Raw genomic sequence first — 21,801 nt, 5'->3', positions numbered from 1 at the left:
ACATGACAGCTAAATACAATGCACAATGCTGGCCTGGATTGACTGATTGATGACTGGCTGACTGACACGATTATGGCCTGGATTCATTTATTTACTTGCTTGTTTGTTATAAAAAGGACATTATTGGGGCAATTAGTGAAACTTGAATTGGATCTGAGATTAGATAGAATGATATAGCAATGTTAAGTTCATGATTTTGATGGTTATACTGTAGAAGAATGTTGTATAATTGGGAATACATAATAAGGTATTCGGGAGTGATAGAGGCATCAATAATTCAGTTAGGAACTTATATAAAATTGTTTGGAAAAACAGTTCTTGAAACTTATTTATTAAGAATATTTCAAAATATTTTTTTTAAAGTAACCCAGCCTCCCACCCATCTCCCTCAACCACTCAGTTCTCCTCCCCAGAGGCAACACTGGGATTTTATTACATCTCCTTCCAGGGACAGTCTAGGCACTTAAAAGCTTCTATCTCCCTCCCTCCCTTTTTCTTTTTATATAGATGATAGTGTTCCTCACAAACTGGTCTGCTCCTTGCTTTTACCTTATGCTCTATCACTCCATGGAGCTGCTTCACACTTTTATGGATGTGAATGTACCATAATTTATTCAAGCAGCCTTCATTGGTGAATATTTTGTTTATAATCCTTTGATATTATAAACAGTGTTTCACTGAAAATCCTAGAACACAAGACATTCAATGTACAAGTAAATCCACAGGAAAAAATCCTATAAGCAGAACTGCTGGGTCAGAAGATACGCGCATTTCTATTTGGATGATACATTTTCATACTAACCACTGCAGAGATTTTACACATTATACTCGTACTCTCAATCAATGCATGAGAGTATCTTATGAAACTTTTCAGTTGTTTTGGTTGTTTCCAAATTATCAGATAAAACAAAATTTCACTGCAGTTTTATTTTTCTTTTCTCTTATTATGAGTGTGGTATAGCATCCTTTCATATATTTGACAGCTACTGAGGACTTTACCCATAATCATTGTAAAGTGCTGCTGCTTTTGGTTTGTTTTGCCCTAAATTCAACCTTTCTTTCAATTTCCACTTTCTTGGCACGTTTTGCCACCCTTTTATTTTTTGCTTTTCCAAGAGGTTGGATGAGGTGTGTCAGCTTTCCCTAGGGACTTCTTGGTGTTGCTCCGCTATCTTCCAATATTGAATGCTCATGCAAAGGAGGTGGGTCCACACTGATCCTCCTCTCCTGTCTCCACGGAGGCCTTGATCATCTTGTCTAGATGCCAAAGGATCATTTATAAAGTCCAATAGATTAAAACAAGGCATATCTCAGTGTTATTCTGTGACAATGTTCCCTGAGACAAGCCATTCCCTTCCCATTTTTAGATTTATTTGTTTGTTTTCAGTGGAAAGCATTCTCAGAATAAAGCTATACAATTCTTTCCCAGTTCCATTGGTCTGCCTCCCCGCACCACTCCCTCCAGGAACTCTAGGTATTTCATTTGTCTTCCACGTCTGTAATTTTTCTAACATTTTAAAATTCTTTGTTCCTGGGAGTTCCCTGGTGGTCCAGTGGTTAAGACTCTGCGCTTTCACTGCCGTGGCCTGGATTCAATCCCTGGTTGGGAAATTAAGATCCCACAAGCCACACGGTGCGGCCAAAAATAAAAATTCTTTGTTCCTTTCTACTTCTTTTTGCTCACCCTTCTCAAGCCTCAGTGTGCTTACAGAAGTATTTAGTGTTCTCTGCGCTGTTTCCAATGTCACTACAATTACCAATAGCTTTATTTTTTCCCTTCAATTTCTTACCTGAGCTCTGACAGCTGCCATTTCATCTTCTTACATTATCTTACTCTATCTTCCCCGAACTTTTAAAAATCTCTGCTGTAACTCTTGTTTTACATGTTTTGAATTTGAAATATCACATTTTTGGTTTGCTCTATGGAAACAGTTTTTTTCTTTTTTTGGTTGAATATTCTCTGTCTGATACTTGTTTTTCACTGTACCTTTCTCCTTTTCCCCTTATAGTATCTTTTTAGATTCATAGCTGGTTCCTTTTAATTACTCATCTTTGATTGAATTCTCTTTGTAAGCTCCCACTGCCAGCACACCTATGTACGGCTGGCTCCTATTGTTCTGGGTAATGAGTAAGCTACCTGCTGGCTCCGTCTATGATCTGAAGACGTATTTGCAGGTTTGTATAAAGGAAGATCCAGGGAACCACTAGAAGGGAGTAGAAATTATCTCTGGCTCACAAGGTTAAATATGATTAATGTAGAGTTCAGAGAGAGGGAGTTCTTTTAGACTTTATTTCTTTTCAACTAATTTAATTGGCTCCCTCCAATTTAATGTATCCACACTGCCTCAACACAGCTTTAGCAAAAATGACAGAGGTGAAGAGCAAATCTATACAGCCCTTTCTTTCCACCTGGTTTGCACAGGTGCTAGATGACATGACTGTATGTTTCTACTCTGCCTCTTCCATGGGGCCAAATGGCTCTGGAGAAGTTCCCACTACCAGTGCACTTACTGTTCCTGCTGTTCTGGGTAATGAGTAGGCTACCTGTTAGCTCTGTCTATAATTTGAAGATGTAGAAGCAGAAGCCTTTCTTCGTGTCTTCCCTCTACCATTACCTTCACTGATTTGGCAACTCTTTCTCACTTCCTGGGGGATTTGTGAATTTGTTTTCCACTCTCCTAGTTGTTTCTTTAATAATTTCCAAGAAGAGAATGGGGAAGGGCCGTGTTTACCATTCTAAAACTGGAAGTCTTATGCTACTTTTTTCTTCTGTTAGTTCTGTTTATAACTTCAAATAATATACCTCTGTTTCTAGATCCACTATAAGATGCGAGTGTTAATGGCCTTACCCTTTCTTCTACATTTCAGACAATTAAATGTTGACATTGTTATGTTGGTAAGATTTATATTCTATTCTGGATAAGTCTCCCATAGTTTGTCTATAGGATGGCTCTAAAAGTTGAAAACAGTGTTTACATCATTCTGTCTAGACTTATACATGAGTGTGCAGGTATAGAGAGTGCCTTAATCTTCATAAGACTGTTTTCAGTAGTGATAACATCTTATCACTAAATTGTTAAAAATAGCAATAATACATTCAGATTATTTTTAGCACAGATCTGATGGTACTGAATTCTCTTAGCTTTCATTTACCAGGGATGTATACTGTTTTCAGTTTTAAAGGATATTTTCCTGGATATAGAATTCTAGGCTGACAGAATTTTTATTTCAGCACTTTAAAGGTGTCATTTCATTGTAATCTGGTCTCCGCTGTTTCTGATAAGAAGTTAATTAACATTCGTACCTTTGCTCCCATGCATGTGAGGTGTAGTTTTTCTCTGGCTGCTTTCAAGATCTTATCATTATCTTTGGTTTTCAACAGTTTGATTATGATGTGTCAAGATGTGATTTTTATTTGTATCCTGTGTGGTTCACTGAATTTTTAGATCTCTAAGTGGCTTTTCACCAAATATGGGGAAATTTTGGCCATTATTTCCTAAAATATTTTTTTGCCACATTCTCTCTCTCTCTCTCTTTTTGATACTCCAGTTACATGTATATTATTACTTGACACTGACTCATAGATCTGAGACTCTGCTTATTTTTCAAAAATAATTTTTCCCTCTTTTTTCAGATTGGATGATTTCTGTGGATCTGTATTCAGGTGGACCCATTTTTCTTTTCACAACCTCAATCCTCTGTGTTAAGCCCCATATATTTTTCGTATCAGATATTACTTTTTAAAATTTTTAAAGTTCCATTTGGTTCTTTTTTAAGAATTTAAAATTAATCTAGTCACTCATTATGACCATATTTTCCTTTAATTTCTTGAACACATTTATAATATCTGCTTTAAAGACCTTGTCTGCTAATTCCTACATCTGGGTCACCTTAAGATCTATTTCTATTGACTGCATAGAAGTCACATGTTTTTTCATTAAGGGTCACATTTTCTTGTGTCCTCACATGTGTATTAATGTTTGGTTGCATGCTGGACATTGTAATGTTACAGGTAAGGAGTCTGATTACATTGTAATCCAGTAAGCTCAACTTCAAAAAGTGCTGAGTTTTGTTCTGGTAGTTAATTTTATGGCAGCAAGCCAAAAATTAAAAACTGTATATGAGCACATCATGTCTAGCAACAGAAAAAAATGGTGTTTTATAAATCAGAAGGAAGGACATTATAAATGTGTTTTTGAGTAGAACAGGGAACTTACTTTAATGAAGCAAAATCGCACAAATTTCTCAAACTGTAATTTGGTCTCTGCATTACAGAATGCTGAAACTGGGATGGCTGACAATTTCTGAAAAACAAATAGGAATATAAAATAGGAAAAACAGGAAAACTACTTACACTTTAAATATCAATTTTTGGAGCATAAACATTAAAAACAAATAGATACTTCTAAATATTCACAATAATTTCCAAAAGAAAAATGTTTTAAAAATCCTCCAGGGAATTCCCTAGTGGTCCAGTGGTTAGGACTCCACACTTTCACTGCCGAGAGCCCGGGTTCAATCCCTAGTTAGGGAACTAAGATCCCATAAGCCATACAGCGCAGCCAAAAATAAAATAAAATAAAATAAAATAAAATAAAATCTTCCAAATAGCTATGAGTAGAATATCATGTAACAAAACTACAGTTAACATTTTTCAAAGCATGTCAGCAGGTTTCCTTCATAAATTATAACATACAGCACAATATTGCAAAGGCCAATAAACATTACCTTATTTTTAGTCATCCATTTTACAAATTTATAGTCATAAGGTTCGTTGCTGTTCTTCATATCAGAAAGGTCTGTATCTAAAACAACAATAAAAATTGGATGGCCTATGTATTACATCTGAGGCAACGTGTATTTCATTTGTTTATCAAGATTCAAAATTTTCTCTCAAAATGTTCTCATGCTGGATTCATACTGCATGGTGTGGTGGGAAGTAAGGAATGCACAGAGAAGCTTTACTGATACTCTAAGGCAGTACTCACATATACATCTGATTGATCATGCTTGTGTATACAGCTTTTAGCACTGGAAGAGAGTAGGAAAGGGGAAGGACAAAGAGGAGTGTTGCTTTCCGTTTAAAAATAATATAAGCCTCTATGATCATTATTAAGGAAATAACACCTAAATTTAGAGTACTCATCTGTAATAATTATGTCTCCAAATGGTAATTCATTATTAGATTGTAAGCTCCACAGGGGTATTGCAATCTATCACTATCCCCATCTCCTAGGTCAGAGTTTAACATATAAGTAATGAAAAACATATTTGTAGAATGAATAAGTTAATATTATTCATTATTTATGAAGGGAAAATGTCTATGTAGTTCTCCCAAGTGATATCTTTATTGTTTCCTCTTCCAAACATTATGCTTAAAAAAAATTTTTTTTTTAATTTGGTGAAAAACTTCAAATATGTATTCTTATATTTATCTCTTGTTCCAATCTTGCTTTAAGGTCTGGGCAAGATATTTCTCTGGCATTCAGATTCAGCAATCTACATTTCATATTGTTTTGATTTTATTGACTTGTACTCAAGATCTTTTTGAATGCCCCAAAGCAACAAACATTGATGGTTACTGTAATCAATGAAATTTTACAATTTATTGCTCAAAATAAATTGAGGCAGTTACCTTTACCTTTTTTCTTTTATTCACTAAATACTACTGGGTCCCTTCAAATTAACAGTGTAAAAACCTTGACATTGAAGAAAGTTTCACCTGTATTTTTTTTTAATGACTTAATATGGTTTTCCTTAATGATTGTATTTCAATTTTCTTCTGTGCTTTAAGAATGTAAAATTTCCATATAATAATGCTAATAATACTCTACCATTTATTACTATTTGTTAAGCATGTTACATGATTCTCTCATTTATTTGTCCTACAATTCTGAGAGAAGCAACAATCCTCATTTTACAAATGAAGAAGTTAAATTACTATTTCAAGTCATATGTATGTATGTGTGTTTAATTCAGATTTGGCTCTAACAAAATGACAACTTAAAATAGAGTCTAACTGTAAATTATGTGAAAACTCCAAGTGACAAGTACACAATAGTAGCATACTCAAAGGTAACCTGGAGAAAGGAGTGATTACAGCAGTAGAAGAAAGAACAGGAGGGTACTGACTAACTGTAATTGACACAGGCTATACTACTCATTTACTCTTTTTTTTTAAAATTTTTATTGGGGTATAGTTGATTTACAATGTTGTATTACTTTCTGCTGTATAGCAAAGTGAATCAGTTATATGTATACATATATCCACTCTTTTTTAGGTTCTTTTCCCATATAGGTCATTACGGAATATTGAGAAGAGTTGCCTGTGCTATACAACAGGTCCTTATTAGTTATCTATTTTATATATAGTAGTGTGTATATGTCAATCCCAATTCTTCCAACTTAACCGCCCCCTCCATGCCTGCTTTCCCCCTTGGTAACCGTAAGTTTGTTTTCTACATCTGTGACTCTATTTCTGTTTGTAAATAAGTTCATTTGTACCATTCTTTAGATTCCACATATGAGCGATATCATATATTTGTCTTTCTCTGTCTGACTTACTTCACTCAACTACTCATTTATTCTTGTAATGCTTAGAAAAGAGAAATTTATTGCCATGGTGCTTAAAGAAAAATAAGGGAATAAATACAATTCTAAAGACTTTATAGTTAGGAGAAAGTTGGAATCTACTTCTTTTGAATGCTTGAGTCAGAGACTCTCAAAAAAACTAAACAAAATATTTCTTTATTGAAGGTAGGAGTTTGAACCATATTATAATAGCACTAGCTTATTTAAGTAACCTATGAGAATCAAAATTGGTTGTTGCATTCCTACTATCTCCTCCCTAATTTTGGACCTTATCTCACTAGAACAACTGTAATAATCTTCTTATTTGTAATCTTGTCTTCTAATCAAATGTTTCCCTTTTTAGTTCTAGGATGACGCTCATTGGTCAGGAAAGTTGCTTAGTATAGCAGAAAAAAGATAAGTTCACTGGTTAGGACATGCATCTCTGGATTCAGAGCCTAGCTCTGCTACTTATCAGTTGATTAACTTCAGTAAATTTCTTGATTTTCTATCTCATCTTTCTCAACTATCAATGGGGATATAATAGCACCAATCTCATAGGGCTTTTGTGAGAATTGTGATATTTGTAAAGCTCTTAGCATAATACCTACTAGATCATAAATGCTCAAAAAATATTAACCAGTTAGCCATTGCTATGAGTTTTAAAGAGAATTACTATGTCCATGAATTTTATGGCTCATTTTTATTTTTAAGCTACCATCAAGTGAAAGTGTTGTTTCTTGCTTCTGTCTTTAGCAAATTGTGGGACCAACCTCTAGTATATGGAAGAATTTCTACACTCAAATCAGTCTGAGAAGACGAAAGAGTAAAATAAAATGAACTTATCTTCATATGTAGAAGGGTCTTACAGATACTAACATTTTTCTCACACAGGTGAAGGAGGACCATAAATAACACACATCTTTTTTCCCCATCATCATTGAAGGTTTTCTAGCCCAAATACTTTCTGCTCCTATTACAACCACACTAGTTCAAGATCTAGGACCTAAACCAATATTACATGCAGGCTGGATCAACTGAGGATAGAATGAGAAACTGTTTAAGAGCTTAATGCAAGCAAAAGTTGCATTACTGTCCTTTTGATGTTTAATGTCAAAATGTGATAAATGCCTTTTAGTTTGGTTCTAGAAGAGACTTATTCTTATCTAAAAAGCTGTTAAGTTTACTTTTATCCAAGAATTATGTAACTAATTCCATTTTTCTATTTGCCTTTGCTGCCATGAAGTTTGGACTCAAGTTAATGCTAATTACAATACAGCTGACCCTTGAACAACACAGGTTTGAACTGCATAAATCCACTTATACACAGATTTTTTTTTCAATAGTAAATATCATGGTACTATACAATCCAGAGTTGGTTAAATCCACTTATGTAGAACCTTGGATAAGGAGGGACTGCATGTACAGAGGGACCTCAGATACGGAGGGCCAACTATAAGTTATACACGGATTTTCAACTGTACAGAGAGTTGGCACCACTAACCCTGCATTATTCTAGGGTCAACTACCATATGAACCTAGGTGACTAAACTATTTGCTTCCCCCACTCCATGTTACATTGATATATGAATATTTCTACTTACATATTATTGCATAGAAGACTTTAAATATGAATTAACTCAAATTCTTGTTGGAAGCAGATAAAATAATTTTCTCCTAAACAGATGAAAACTGTGCTATTTCTTTTTATCACTGCATGAAATGAGCTGCACATTTAGGCCCAGTACAGGAAAGGTGATTTCCAAATCTTAGAATATAGAACATTATAAAGGGTTTTATATAAGAATGGAGCTTGGGAGCCTGACAAATACAGCTCTCCGGCAACAGCAGAACAAGAACCTCTGGTCACCATGGCCTCTGCTTCTCTCACGAAAAATGAGGAAATAACAATCACTGTTTTGTTATAAAATTGAAAGTTTCTAGCTTTATAAAATTTATAAAATTTGGTATATTTAAAAGACTTTTCAAGTTTGGTGGCATATCAACTTCATTGTAATAAAACCTTAGAACATTTAAAACTGTTCAGAATGGCTGTAATTTCTATAATTTCTGTCAAAATAAACTATGCTCTTAAATTTACTATGACTAACACTACAGTTTTCAGGAAGAAAGACGTTATACATAAAACATTATCATGCTTCTAACTTTAGATTTGTGTGGCATGTCAGAATTACATATAACAGCTTCAGGTAATATAAAGGCCATTGCTTTTTGGAGACAGAACTATTTGGAATCTAGCTGTGTGACTTCAGGCAAGTTATTTAATATTTTCTAAATCTTCATGGCCTTAAAAATGGAGCAAACAATGTTTTTTTTCAAAAGAGTGTCTGAAAGTGCTTGGCATGTAGTAGACCTTCAATAAATATTACTTTCCTTCTTAACTTCATTTCAGTATACTCTAAAATGACAAGTATTCCTCAATAGCATCAATATTCTAGAAATCATATTTTTTTAAGTAAAAAGGAAACTAAAATTATACTAAAAGGAACACAAGGAACATATATTATTTCATGTACCTGTGTTTTAAATTACATACCAGAACAAGATGACAGCAAATTCTATGCTTAATAGAATATCTAGAACAAATGACTCCAAACCATGTAACAACAGTCATATTTAAAGTTAAGAACCTAATCACCAAGATGATTGTAGATGACTGACACTGTGGAAATCCATTTTTCCATAAATGAAATGCTGATATGGCTTTGACACCAATCTTTTCTTCATAATTCTGATATAATTTCACTCTTAAGTTTCTGTATGTTTGAAATAATAAAAACCTTTACAAACCTAGCAAAGACACATCAGCAATGATGAAGTATCCCCCATCAGGAACTATGGGTTTTAGGCCAACACTTTCAAGTAAATGTACCATCCGATTTCTTTTTACTTCTAACTCTTTTGGCAAAGAATTAAAGTAGCATTCTGGGTCATCCATGCGCTTGATGTCAATCCAAAGAGCTTGAGCCAAAGCTTCCTGTATATTAAGATTGAAAAATGTGGAAAGGAAATATGGTAATGTTATTTACTGCAGAGTTTATTGGTATAATAAATAAAGATTGTTGGCAAAAAGTCATTCAGGGAATTACAGTTGAATTCCTGTGAACCTATGTGAATTTCTACAGATTAATGGAGGAATCAGTTACATGGAAATGATTAAATCTAATGTGAAGAGCTGAGAATGAACCATGAATATCCAAACTGAAACAGAGGTACAGTTGTCCCTTGGTATTCACAGGGGATTTGTTCCAGGATTCCTGCAGATACCAAAATCCATGGATGCTCAAGTATCCATAATACACTCAGCTCTCTGTATCCCTGGGTTCTGCATCTGTGAATTTCAACCAACTGTGGATCCACCATCTTTGGTTGAATCCATGGATATAGAACCCATGGATAGGGAGGGCTGACTGTAGTATATAAAGATGGCTTACTTGGCAATGAAAAGACATCGTTGTTTTCTATTGAGGTTAGCTTTAGAGTTACTTGCTAGATCTAAGTCTGAAAGATGACCAGAGAAATGATGAACCAGCCAGCATTTTCCCATTACCTTGCAGGACGAGGTAGCGTAAATGAAAGCTGATCCACTGTGTCATTCCTCATAAGTGTGCATATCCCTGCTCTAATCATTCACATCCCAGGAAGGAGGTCTAAGTCCCACAGGGGTTAGAAATGAGTTTCTGGGGGTATGTGGAGTTACTTCTCTACCATTCTTCAGGAAAGTCAGAAGAGAAAGGGCCAAACAAAAAAGCCTGTGTTGTTTAGATCAGGCAGGTGTCTTAGAAGGCAACGGGTCAGGAACAGATAAAGAAGTCCAAGTCCAAATCAGAACAGATAAAGAAGTCCAAATCAGTCCAAATCAGAAAACAAGGATGTGTACAAGCAGGAGGGCAGAAATTTGGTAGGTGAACTTAGAAATACCGGTTCTCAGAGCAAACAAGGAGATCCAAACAAATAATCAAGAACCCGGGACAGTTAAGAGACAGAGGGGCAGAACAAAATTGCCAAATTTTAAGGAAATTGATCAGAACCAAGAGACAGCAAGAACTAAAGGATAAATTCATTCACTCAGTCAATATATATTGAGTACCTATGTTAAACCTGGCATTGTGATAAATACTGGGGATATAATGATAAACAAGATAAACATGGTCCTTGCCTTTATGGAGATTCCAATTAGTGTGTATTGGCAGGGACATGTGAGAGGAATGAGAAAGAAAACAAAGAGATGAAAAGGTCAGGATATAATTTGTTCTGCTGGAAGAACTGAGAAGTCTGGTGTGGTTGAAGGGTAGCAAGAGAGATAGCATGGCAAGAGAAGACACTGAGACGGAGAAGGGTAAAATAACAGAGAAGACTGCATGTCAAAAACATTCAGCAGGAAAACAGCAATAATAATAACTCCCCAGAATTAAAAAAAAATCTTGGATAAATAAGGATCAGTTGCTTCAGCCTCAGAATCTGTGGTTCACCATTGGAATCTGTGGTTCCAGTTTCCAAACACGGTTGTCTGAGGGCATGGGAAAGAAACAGGCACTTAGCTGAAATGGAGAATAAGATAGTTCAGAAAAACATGTTCTAGGTTCTTAGATGAATCTTTCTTTTCCTCAGTAACTTATCATTCGCTATAGTAAGAGATATTGCCTAGAAAATTCAAAGCCCAGGAGACATAAATATCTGTCCTCACCATAAAATTATACTGGACTCCTCTCTTTGTCTCACACCCCACATGTGATCCACTGGCCAATACTGTCAGCTCTACCTTCAAAATATATGCAGAACCCAATCACTACCTACCACTCCTACCATCTCCGTATGGGTTCAGTCCATTGCTGTCTCTCTCCTGGATCATTTCAATAGTCTGCTAACTCAACAAAGCGGCTAGAGTCCCTTTGATAACACAAGGTAGATCGTGTCACTTCTGTGCTCAAAACTCTCCAGTGGCTCTTCCTATCTCACCCAGGCTTTACAGTGACAAACATATCCCTACTCGATCTGGCTCCCAGCTACCTTTCTGATTTATTCCCTCCTATTCTTCTCCCTTGATCATCCCATCCCAGCCTTTGTGCTTTTCACTGGTAGAAACTGCCTGCCCTAGGGCCTTGTACTGGTTTTCTCAGTCTGGAAGGCTCTTCTCTAGTTAACCACGTGACTGCTTAACCTCCTTCAGTTCTCAGCTCAAATGCCACCTTCTCAGTGAGGCTTTCAAAGACTACTCCTTTTAACATTGTGTGTTTTCCCCATTAGCACTTTATATTCTTCCTCATCTGTATTTTATTTTTCTCCATTGCTTCTATCAACACCTGACATATTATGTTATTAGGACATTTACTTGTTTTTGATCTGCACTCCCCCACAAGGCTGTAAGCTCCAGAAGGGCAGGAATTTCTGACTGCTGTATCTCCAATGCTCAGTAAATATTTACTGAATAGGTGAATGGATCTATTTTGAGAGGATGAAATGAGTTTAAAATATAATAAAACTAATGTCCGACTAGCCTTTATCATCATATCACTTTAGAGAGTCACTGGAAAAAGAATTTTTAATTAGGATTCTTTTTCTCCTTCAGTAGGTACTTTTGACAGGAGGCAAAAAAGTTTATTGTAGCCAACATATTTTACTGTTTTGGCCTTTTAACTACCTTCCAAAAAAATAAATTTTTTCTTACTGTTCTGATTATTCACAAAGTAATAGTACACAGATCCCTGTTTTACAGGTATTAAAAAAATAGAAAATATAGAAAGTCTTGCAACCCACCCCTGACCCTATCTACTAATTTCATCTATTCCCCCCTTACCCCTACAAATAGCCACATTTACTAGTTTCTTACGGATTATTCCAGAGATCCTTTAAGAAAATATAAGCAAATCATTTCCCCCCTTTCTTATACAGAATACAGCATAAATATATACTGCTCTGTATCTTGCTTTTTTTACTTTATAATATATCCTGGAAATCTTTCCATGTCAGTAATTATAGAGCTTCCTCATTCTTTTTTTTTTTCTTTCTTTCTTTCCCTTTCCTTTCTTTTCTTTTCACTTTTAAACAGCCATGGTGATAGAGTAATGGTCCCCAAAGATGTCCATGTCTTAAAATCCAGAACCTGTAAATATTTCACCTTGCATGGTAAAATTAACTTTGCAGATGTGATTTAAGTTAAGATATTGAGATGGAGAGGTTATCTTGGATTATCTGTGGGCCTAATGTAATCACAAGGATCCTTATAAGGGAAAGAAGGTGGCAAGAGAGTTAGTGTCACAGGGGGACATGTATTGACAGAGGCAGAGGTTGCAGTGATGTAACCACAAGCCAAGGAATGTGAGCAGCCCCAAGAAGCTGCAAAAGACAAGCAGCAGATTCTCCCTTAGAGCCTCTAGAGGGAACGCAGCAAGGCCAACACCTTGCTTTTAGCCCCATAAGATCCTTTTGGACTTCTGACCTCCAGAACTGTAAGATAAAAAATTTGTGTTGTTTTAAGCCACTAATTTTGTGGTAATTTGGCACCAAGAAATAAGAAACTAATACAGTCATATAATATTTAAACGTTTAGACATAGTTTATTTAACCTATTGTCTCTAGATGGACTATCCCCTATCTTCCACAATGAATGGTCATATACATAGTGCAGATAATAGCTATAAGGTAAATTCCCAGAGGACACATTGCTGCTTCACAGAGCACATATATCTCTAATTTTGCTTGGGGCTGTCACTGTCCTCCAGAGAGTTTGCAGTACTTTGTAATCCCACCAGCAAAGTATGAGTGTTTAAAGTTAAAACTTCATGTATTAAAAACAAAACTATTCTTGATAGCAATGAGTTTGTGTTTGCTCCTAAATTTCCAAAGTATACTAGAAGCCCTGCTCAAAAAGGACATGAAGGGAAGAACGAAGCCAATTCAAGTACACAACATAAAAATAACACCTCCACCCAAAGACCATGCATCAGCCCCAAATTACTATAATGTCTACCTGTAAAGGAGTCGCACAAGTATAAACGGTGTTTTGTTGAACTGTCTGTAAATGTTTTATCAAATGTTTAGGACCAATGGACCAGCCAAGCTGGAAAAGAAAAGTAGATTTAAAAAATGAATCTAATTGTAAGTACCAAATCTGATAGAGTAGCTAAGCTTAATGTAATTATTAAATATATGCATTTCTAAAATGCTCACACTATGAAAGTAGTGTAGTCTTAGTAGTTAGAAACATTTCAACCCTGATCTTTTTGTGGAATAGTTTCCAACTGGAGTCACTAAATTCTGCCTTCAGAAGGTAAACAGTGCCTGCAATCATTATCATCTTCCCCCCTCTTTGATTTGCTACTTCTGATATTCCGGAGGTCTAATAACCAGTAAAAAGCTTGTTTGAATTCAATATAGGTAAAAGTAACTCTGAATGAGGGCCGTAAGGGAGTCTTCCATAATTTGGCTCTCCAGCCCTCATTTTTGATACTCTCTGCTTCTTAGCCAAGTTTAGAAGAGGTGAAGTTGGAAGATAACCAAGTTTCAATTGGATCAATTGTGACTGTACTACATGGTGCAGTGGTTAAGTGAGTGGATTCTGAACCTAGACTTCCTGCCCTGGCTGGAATTCAAATTCATTAGCAAGGTAACCTTAGGCAAGTTACTTAGCTTCTCTGTACTTTAGTTTTATTGTCTGTAAATGGGAATAATAAATTATACCCACCTCATAATGTGGTTATGAGAATGAAAGGAATCAGTATGTGGAAAGCTCTTAGAACCTGACACATAGCAAGTGCCAAAACGTTAGCTATTATTTTTTCTCCTTTAATAATATACAGTAATCTGAACGTTCTTTGCAAAGAAAAGAGTACCATTAGTTGGTTACTTATAAAATTAAAAAATTACCTAATTTTTCTTACTTTTAAAGGAACGATTAAGTCTCAAAAAGGATAAAGGCCAATATGAAAACTGAATGAGTAAATAAGCAGATTAGTAAGTATAAAACCCTGTGTAAACTGAATATCTAAATAACCCTGTGTAAACTGAATATCTATGCATTTAAAACACAAAAAATTCTACAAGAAGTAAAATACAGGCCTGTTTTCAAACAGTTAAATTCTTCTTCATCTTACCTTCCAGCCAGTTACACTGAAAGTCTTTCCAGCACTTCCTATCGTTATTGTTCTCTCCCACATACCTGGAAAAGTGGCTGAACAGAAAAAAGAAAAAAAAAAAAAAGGTTAGGTAATTGCTTTATAATCAGTCTACACTCAGTATAATCTAAAAACATAAATGCCTTATAATATAGTCCGTATAGTTATTTCAATAGGTTTTTTAGAGATAATTTAACTTTAACCCAAACACAGTTGAAAATGTTACCATGCTTGAAAATATTTAAGTGGCAAAATTATCTCCCGGGGCAGGAATGGCAGAGGTGCCAGCAGGCAGCGCTCCAGGCCGGTTCAGTGCTGTGGTCACAGGAGCAACAGCACTCAGTGCTCAGTGTTAGTAGTAGCTGGGTGCCCAGCATAATCATTCTGTGGCACAGTTTTGCTTGTGGTTCTGGCCAGTGTTTAGCTCACCTCTACTCTGCCCATTTTCTGAGTCTATTTCTACAGGATTCCTAGGGCAATGGTTCTTTAAATACGGTCCCCACACAGCAATAGCAGTATCACTGGGGAACCTGTAAGAAAGGCAAATTCTTGGATCCTCAGAAACTCTGGGGAAGGGCCAACAATCTGCATGCATGTGCGTGAGTGTGTGTATGTGTTTTATAAATAACTTACTGAGATATAAATCCCACGACATATAGTTCACTCGTTTAAGTGTACCATATCCACAAAGTTGAGCAACAATTACTACAATCAACTTTAGAACATTTTTTTTCACCCCAAAAGAAGCCCTATACCTATTAGGTATCAACCACTAATATTCCCATGGCCAATAATTTTAGAACTTCTGCCTGAATGGAGCTTATCTAACATGTGTATTTTTTCTGTAATGCACAACACAGCTTTCCTGCTCTTAGAAGCATTAGACAGCACTTCAGCACTATGTTTGGGGGCCATTTAAAATAGCAAAATGACTGTGAAAAGAACACTTGCTTATAGAACAAGCTGTAATAAGAAGGCAGAGTGTTGCCTTGTTGACCTTAACTGGAAACATGCATGTCAGGCAACTCAAATTTTTCACCCCTCTGCACATGTCTGCGAATGAAGCACTCTAGTGATTTGGGGGTTACAAGTGTATTTTAGTGAGTAGATGAATTCACAAATACAGATTCCATGAAAATGGCAAACGACTATATAAAAATTTTCAAGTTGATTGATACCTTTAGTAAAATCATTCATTCACTTATTCATACACTCATCAAACATTTATTAGCAATGATCAGGTGCCAGGGACTAAGCTAGATCTAGAGGAAACAATGACAAGAAAGATGCAGTTCCTATCTTCAAGGAGCTTAATGTCTAGTGGGGGTAGGAGACAAGAAGAACAATTGTATTACAGTGTGATAAGTGCTATAATAGCAACAGGCATGGAATATTCTGCAAGGATAGGAGACGGTGTTAGGGGTAGTTCTCTGCAGTCAGTAATGCTTGAGGTGAGACTTGGATGACCACATAGGGCTTTGCTGGGTAGAGAAGGGAAAAAAAGGTGTTTTGAGCAAAGGGGATGCAGGTATCAAAGTCATGGAGGTATAAAATACAAGAGTTGGTGAATTCTGTTGGACATCGGTAAATTATTCCTCTGTTAATCTTCTGAGACTGCTACCTACAAAACTGCTTTTTGGATTCCTCAAGTAATTTAGCTGTGAAATTCTTCACGTGCAATTCCACAAGTTTTTCACCTGTTTTTTTAGAGGTACAATAGATGCTCTTATATTGTTCTAAGAGTGTTGGTATGCACAAAGGGAAAATAAATACCCATTTCTGCGGGGCTAAGTTACTGTCTTCTTGAAGTAATCTTCTCATAAGCAAGTAAAGTGCCTACTAACATGTAAGATAGCTAAAGAAAGTTCCAAAATGGATGCATATGCAATTTTAGCCTATCATGAAATACCTGTCAACATTTGTAAAGGCAGGAAAACCATATAAATCAGAAAAGTTACCACTGTATTCTCTGTGAAGTATAAGAAAACCCAAAAAGACAAATGAAGAAAATATTTAGAGGGTCCATTCGAAGAAGGAATATTCTAACATTTGATGTAAATAACCATATCCTTTCAAGTTTTGAGACATTTCTAGTCTTCTAAAATATTCCAAAGGACACGACAGATGTCCCGCTTTCCTATTTGATCACAGAAAAATCCAAACTATGTATAATGCAGATTATCACTTCCTTTAAAGTAATAATATATATCCAAAATCAGGAAGGCCTATTAGTAAAAACAATATTTAGAAATAAATTCTTTGAAAATAAAAATTACCCAAACTAATATAATACTAATATGTTTTAACAATAAGTTATACATGAAGGAAATAAAAACTATGCACACATCAAATGTAGGTTTCATTCACAAAATGTCAAATCTAACTATAGCATAAATTTAAAAGGAGAGCTAAGTAATTTCTTGATGGTTATTTTGGCCATATAAAAGTGGACGTCTTTTTTTTCAAGGAGTAAGCTGATCAGCTAAATAATTTACAAGGAATTTTATACTAATTTTCCAAATATCAATGGATTAGTATATAAATATCAGTGTATTAGTATAATCTCTTCCAGAAGAGAGGTTTCATTTGTCGACTGTAATGTCATTTTACTGAAACCTGGAGAAATCATTTGAGTCAAGAATTTGATTCAGTAAGAACAAGGTCTACTATTTCAATAAAAAGGGCCCTAAGTAATTTAAAACATCTGAATGTCCATGTCCTCTCCATCTCAGAGATTTGGGGAGCTACAGAAGTTAATGTAAACAGATAGGCAGAGCAGATGGCCCCAGCACTGCATGTGAATATAGTAACCTAAAGAAATAAAAAAATCTTTGCAGGTCTGATGATTTTAAAAAAACATATCCAGTTCCAGTATTGGTAAGTTTAGCCTGCAGTTATACCTGAAAGGCAGCTGGTCTTTGTACTTCTCATTTATGACCCATGATCCTTAAATCAGCCACAGCAGCTATAACAGTTATTCACAGGTGACTTAGGCTTCATTAGAAGTCAGATAAAGATGAGAGACATGATGAAGAGTGAAAACTACACCAGGAAAAACTGCCTCTGTGACAACATGAAGATGATGCTAATTTCATGATGTATGGCCAGCAAGCCCTACTGTATTATATTAAAGAGCTACTATTGCACTCTGTAAATTGATGGAAGAGCCATTTAGCATCTTTCATGTAACAAAGGCCACTGTATTTAATAGAATAAGTTTTTACACATTTGCACTCTCTAAATAATGAAATAGTGAATTCATTTTTTTCTTGTTTTAATTTTATGAGTTGTTAAAACAACTAAAAAATCTGAGTTAAAAATATATGATATCTTTAGGAAGTAACATCATCATTTACACTTTTACCATGAAGGGCTTATAATATAAGGTTTAAACAATAAATTTCAAGATCATTTAAAGTAATATTTTGGAAAGAATATTGCTAAACTGAGTTAACTAAATTTTTTAAAGCTTTGAGTCATTGCATAGGCATGAACATTTGTAAAACATGTAAAATGTTAAGTATAAAATTATATTTATTCATTAGATAGATACCTCTTCCTCTCTCTGCTTAATCTAAAAAAATTACCAAAACATTTAATTGTCCATGTTGGTCTGATTTTCAACTGGGGAGAAGTTAGTGACCTGAGACAGAGATCATCAACAAGATGTGAGAAGGTGAAAAATTCCTACCTTCTTGCAGGTTAGAAGTAAAATATATAGATCCTGATATTTGTTATAGAGGAAAAAACAAAACAGAACAGAAAAAGGACAAAGAAAATGCTGGAAGGAGAGATATAACTATCTTAAATGTTGTGGTCATCAAATTTGACATCTGAATAAAGACCCCAGGGAGGTGACAGGCTGAGCCGTTTGGATATCTGGGGAAAAGTGTTTCCAGGTATAGGTAGGGCAAGTGCAAAGACCCAAAGGTTGCAGCCCAGTTTATAACCCTATAGTTGATATAAGTTTGGATTACCTCAGAAGACACTGTGGCTTTTGTGAGATGGCCCAGTAGTAATGGCGAAATACCAGGCAAGGGCCACGCAGCAACACCTTACTGTCATGACAATTTCTTCCTGTTGACCTGGCATTTTGGCAACCTGCTCAGCAGGGACAGACCAGTTCAGGAACAATTAAGTTCCCTACGTCTTATATGCCAAGTAATAGCTGGATTCTTAAAAAAAGCTAAGAATAAAGGCAAAAGTACTACTTCTCTGGTTTCATAGTTTTATAGTGTGATCCAAAATCTCATCTCCTAAGTTTGTACTGCTTGTCCTTCAATCTGCTCATAAATTCACTCAAGCATCATTCATTCAAGGCCCATTTTTAAGCGCTCACAGACATTTACCCATTACAAAGACTATTTTAAAGCTTTTCTGGGACCCTTTCCAATCAGATGTTCCACACGTGCCCAAACACATTTAGATTTGTGACTCTATGTAATAATTGGTACCTATTTTAAAATGCTTATTTCCACTATATACAAGCCATTCATAAACCTCATCACTGATGCAGAGTGTGTCATATTTGATGCAAAGGTCAGCGATTACTTGGAGTTCCTCTTTGGTATACACCTACACATATGAAAGGAAACAAAGGAGAAGAGCCAATTATTCAACATGTGAGAAAATGATGGACCAGAAGACGGTATAAAGAGAGCAAAGACTCACCTTGCCAAGGGGGTTATGCGGAGTATTTAGTATTATAGCTTTGGTTTTGGAATTAAATTTGCTTGCCAGTTCTTGAGGATCTAATGTCCAGTCAGAACTAGACCATTTTTTCCCATCAACAGGTTTCTAAGCATGAAGAATGAAGATGTGATTTAATTCAGTTAATTCATGTTTGCTGTCCTACAAATAAATAACCTAACAAGGAAAAAAAAGTAGAAAAAGGCATGGCAAAGGTAACTGAACAGATGACAAACAAAGAAAAGAAACAGAAATAACTAAGCTTTACTCTGCCTTAAGAGCCCAACAGGATGTGAGTTCCATGCTCATACCTGTTAATTGGAAACGTGAACTCTGTCAACATTAACGGCTGTGAAAGTGCCTATATTCCTTCAAAGGAGCCAGCTGTAACTATGGTTAACACATCTGATACTATAAGGCTAATAGAAGATTCTGTGATTCACCTTGTATCACTTATTTTGATGAAAATTTTAAAAAGACAATGATACTATACTGTATTCCTAAAGATAAAAGCAGAATTAAAAAAAAATTACTTCATTCAGAATTCAATAAGCATTTATTGAGCACCCAGCATATACCCTGCACTGTTAGTCACTGGGGATCGGAGCTATAAAAGTGAGTCAGAAATGGTTTCTGACCTGGTGGTGCTCAGTCAGTAGGGGAGACACATAACCACAAAAAATAGTATTACATACAATGTAGACGCTGATACAACAGACAGACGTGCAAACACAAGATAAAGTAATAAAAGATCCCCCCTTAAAGTTGTTACCTTCAGTCATAGTAGAGATATATAGTAAATCCCAAAATGTAATCAAAGTAGGAACTTTATTGGCAACAAAGTAATGGTATTTACAAAACTTCTTAAAACCTGTGGATCATAGGGGCAAACTTACAGGTCTCAGGGGAATAAAAATAGGTATTGCTCCAGCCATTCTCACCATGGGCTCATAGCAGTCATAGAAAGGCACTATCACTATGACCTGGAATAAAACCAAATAACACAACATATCAATCATTAATCCATTTAACAAATATTGTGTACCTACTATGTGCAAGGCACTATACTACATGCTGAGATGCAGCAGTGTAGAAAGCAGGCTTTGTCTTCGCACAGCTGAGTGAAAAAGACCTTGGGGATAAATTTGTCGGGATCCTTAATTGGAGCCCTTGATCTCTTAGGGAGATCTGTGGATAGGCTTGCAGTGGGACCCTTGGAATTATATGTAAAATTTTCTACATACATAGGTATATTTTTCTGGGGAAAGGGGTCATAGCTCTCATCACATTCTCAAAGGGATGTTCCAGCCAAAAACATTGAGTTTAAATTTCAAATTAGAAAATAAATGATCAGTGGCAGAGCAAGACCATAAGGAAAGAGAGCACTGCAACTGATGCTCTCCGCTGTGGAGTACTAATTTATAAGTATTATCCTGAGAGTAAAGACGTTTGTCGCTTCTCAAAAGCATCCCCAAACAAAGAGCGTATGCAGGTAGACAGTTAGGATGCTACTGCTTATGTCTGATAACCACAATTTCCCTCCAGATGACTTATATCTGGATCCCTTTTTCCTAGCCCCTTGAGATATACTCCCTGTTCCTTTGCTCCTACAGGCTCTCTCTCAATCACTCATGGCCTGGCTTTCAGGTCAGTGGGCCAGACTAACCTGTCCAGTAGGTATTCCTTCTGCAGTATGCCAGCCTGGACCTAGCATCCCTAACTTTTTGCTTTTCTATAGGAGAGTTTGAACACATAATTTATATCCATTGTACACATTTGATTTTTCTATCCTTTTTAAACTTAGAAATATTTCACAAAAATTTTAATATTATTTAGTTTTAACACTTATTATTTTAAAGGCTATTTGAGAGTCTATTGAATTCTAGAATAATTTTGTTATCGTTTGCATGTATAAATAACAGTGCAATGTTCACTTGTGACTATGCATAGTATCTCCATTTTAAAATCATTTGCTGAATAAATTCACATGATTGCTACTGCTAGACTAAAGGGTATAAACATGCTTTATGGTACTTTATATATATAGTCAAACTGCTTGTGAAAATTCTGGCAACAATTTATAATTTTACAAGTCTACACTAAACTGCCGCATTTAAGTTTGTGTTGGTTAAATTCATGGTACCTAATTATCACCCTAAATTTGCACTTTTTACTGCTTGTACTTCTTTTTCAAGGCCTTTCTCATTGGAGTCATAGGAGACCCTTACATTCTAAAGCCCCTTTGTTTGTACTAGTCATCCAACTCACACTGAGTAGTTCCTATACAACGTGCTATGTTAGGTGTTGGGTGCTGTGGAGGACAAAGAAATGAGCCAGGAATGAATCTTTTCCTCAAGTTCTTAATTAGACTAGGAAATTCTTAGGGACTAAGATGACCCATCTTTGT

General features: G+C 35.6%; 1 protein-coding gene across 2 annotated transcripts in view; it reads right to left on the bottom strand.

Moving 5' to 3' along the window:
* The window catches only part of KYAT3 (kynurenine aminotransferase 3), a 50,795-nt gene that overhangs the window by 3,207 nt on the left and 25,787 nt on the right, over positions 1-21,801 (bottom strand). For both annotated transcript variants that reach the window (XM_061186359.1, XM_061186358.1), the window contains exons 6-13: positions 20,291-20,377; positions 19,377-19,502; positions 19,160-19,280; positions 14,685-14,761; positions 13,562-13,651; positions 9,382-9,568; positions 4,729-4,805; positions 4,218-4,304 (exon numbers count right to left, since the gene is read on the bottom strand). In XM_061186359.1, coding sequence (XP_061042342.1) covers positions 4,218-4,304; positions 4,729-4,805; positions 9,382-9,568; positions 13,562-13,651; positions 14,685-14,761; positions 19,160-19,280; positions 19,377-19,502; positions 20,291-20,377 — 852 coding nt within the window. The remainder of the gene's footprint in view (positions 1-4,217; positions 4,305-4,728; positions 4,806-9,381; positions 9,569-13,561; positions 13,652-14,684; positions 14,762-19,159; positions 19,281-19,376; positions 19,503-20,290; positions 20,378-21,801) is intronic.

This window comes from Eubalaena glacialis, chromosome 3 (assembly GCF_028564815.1).
Source record: "Eubalaena glacialis isolate mEubGla1 chromosome 3, mEubGla1.1.hap2.+ XY, whole genome shotgun sequence".
Taxonomy (NCBI): Eukaryota; Metazoa; Chordata; class Mammalia; order Artiodactyla; family Balaenidae; genus Eubalaena; species Eubalaena glacialis.
This window is presented reverse-complemented; position numbering and strand designations above follow the sequence as displayed.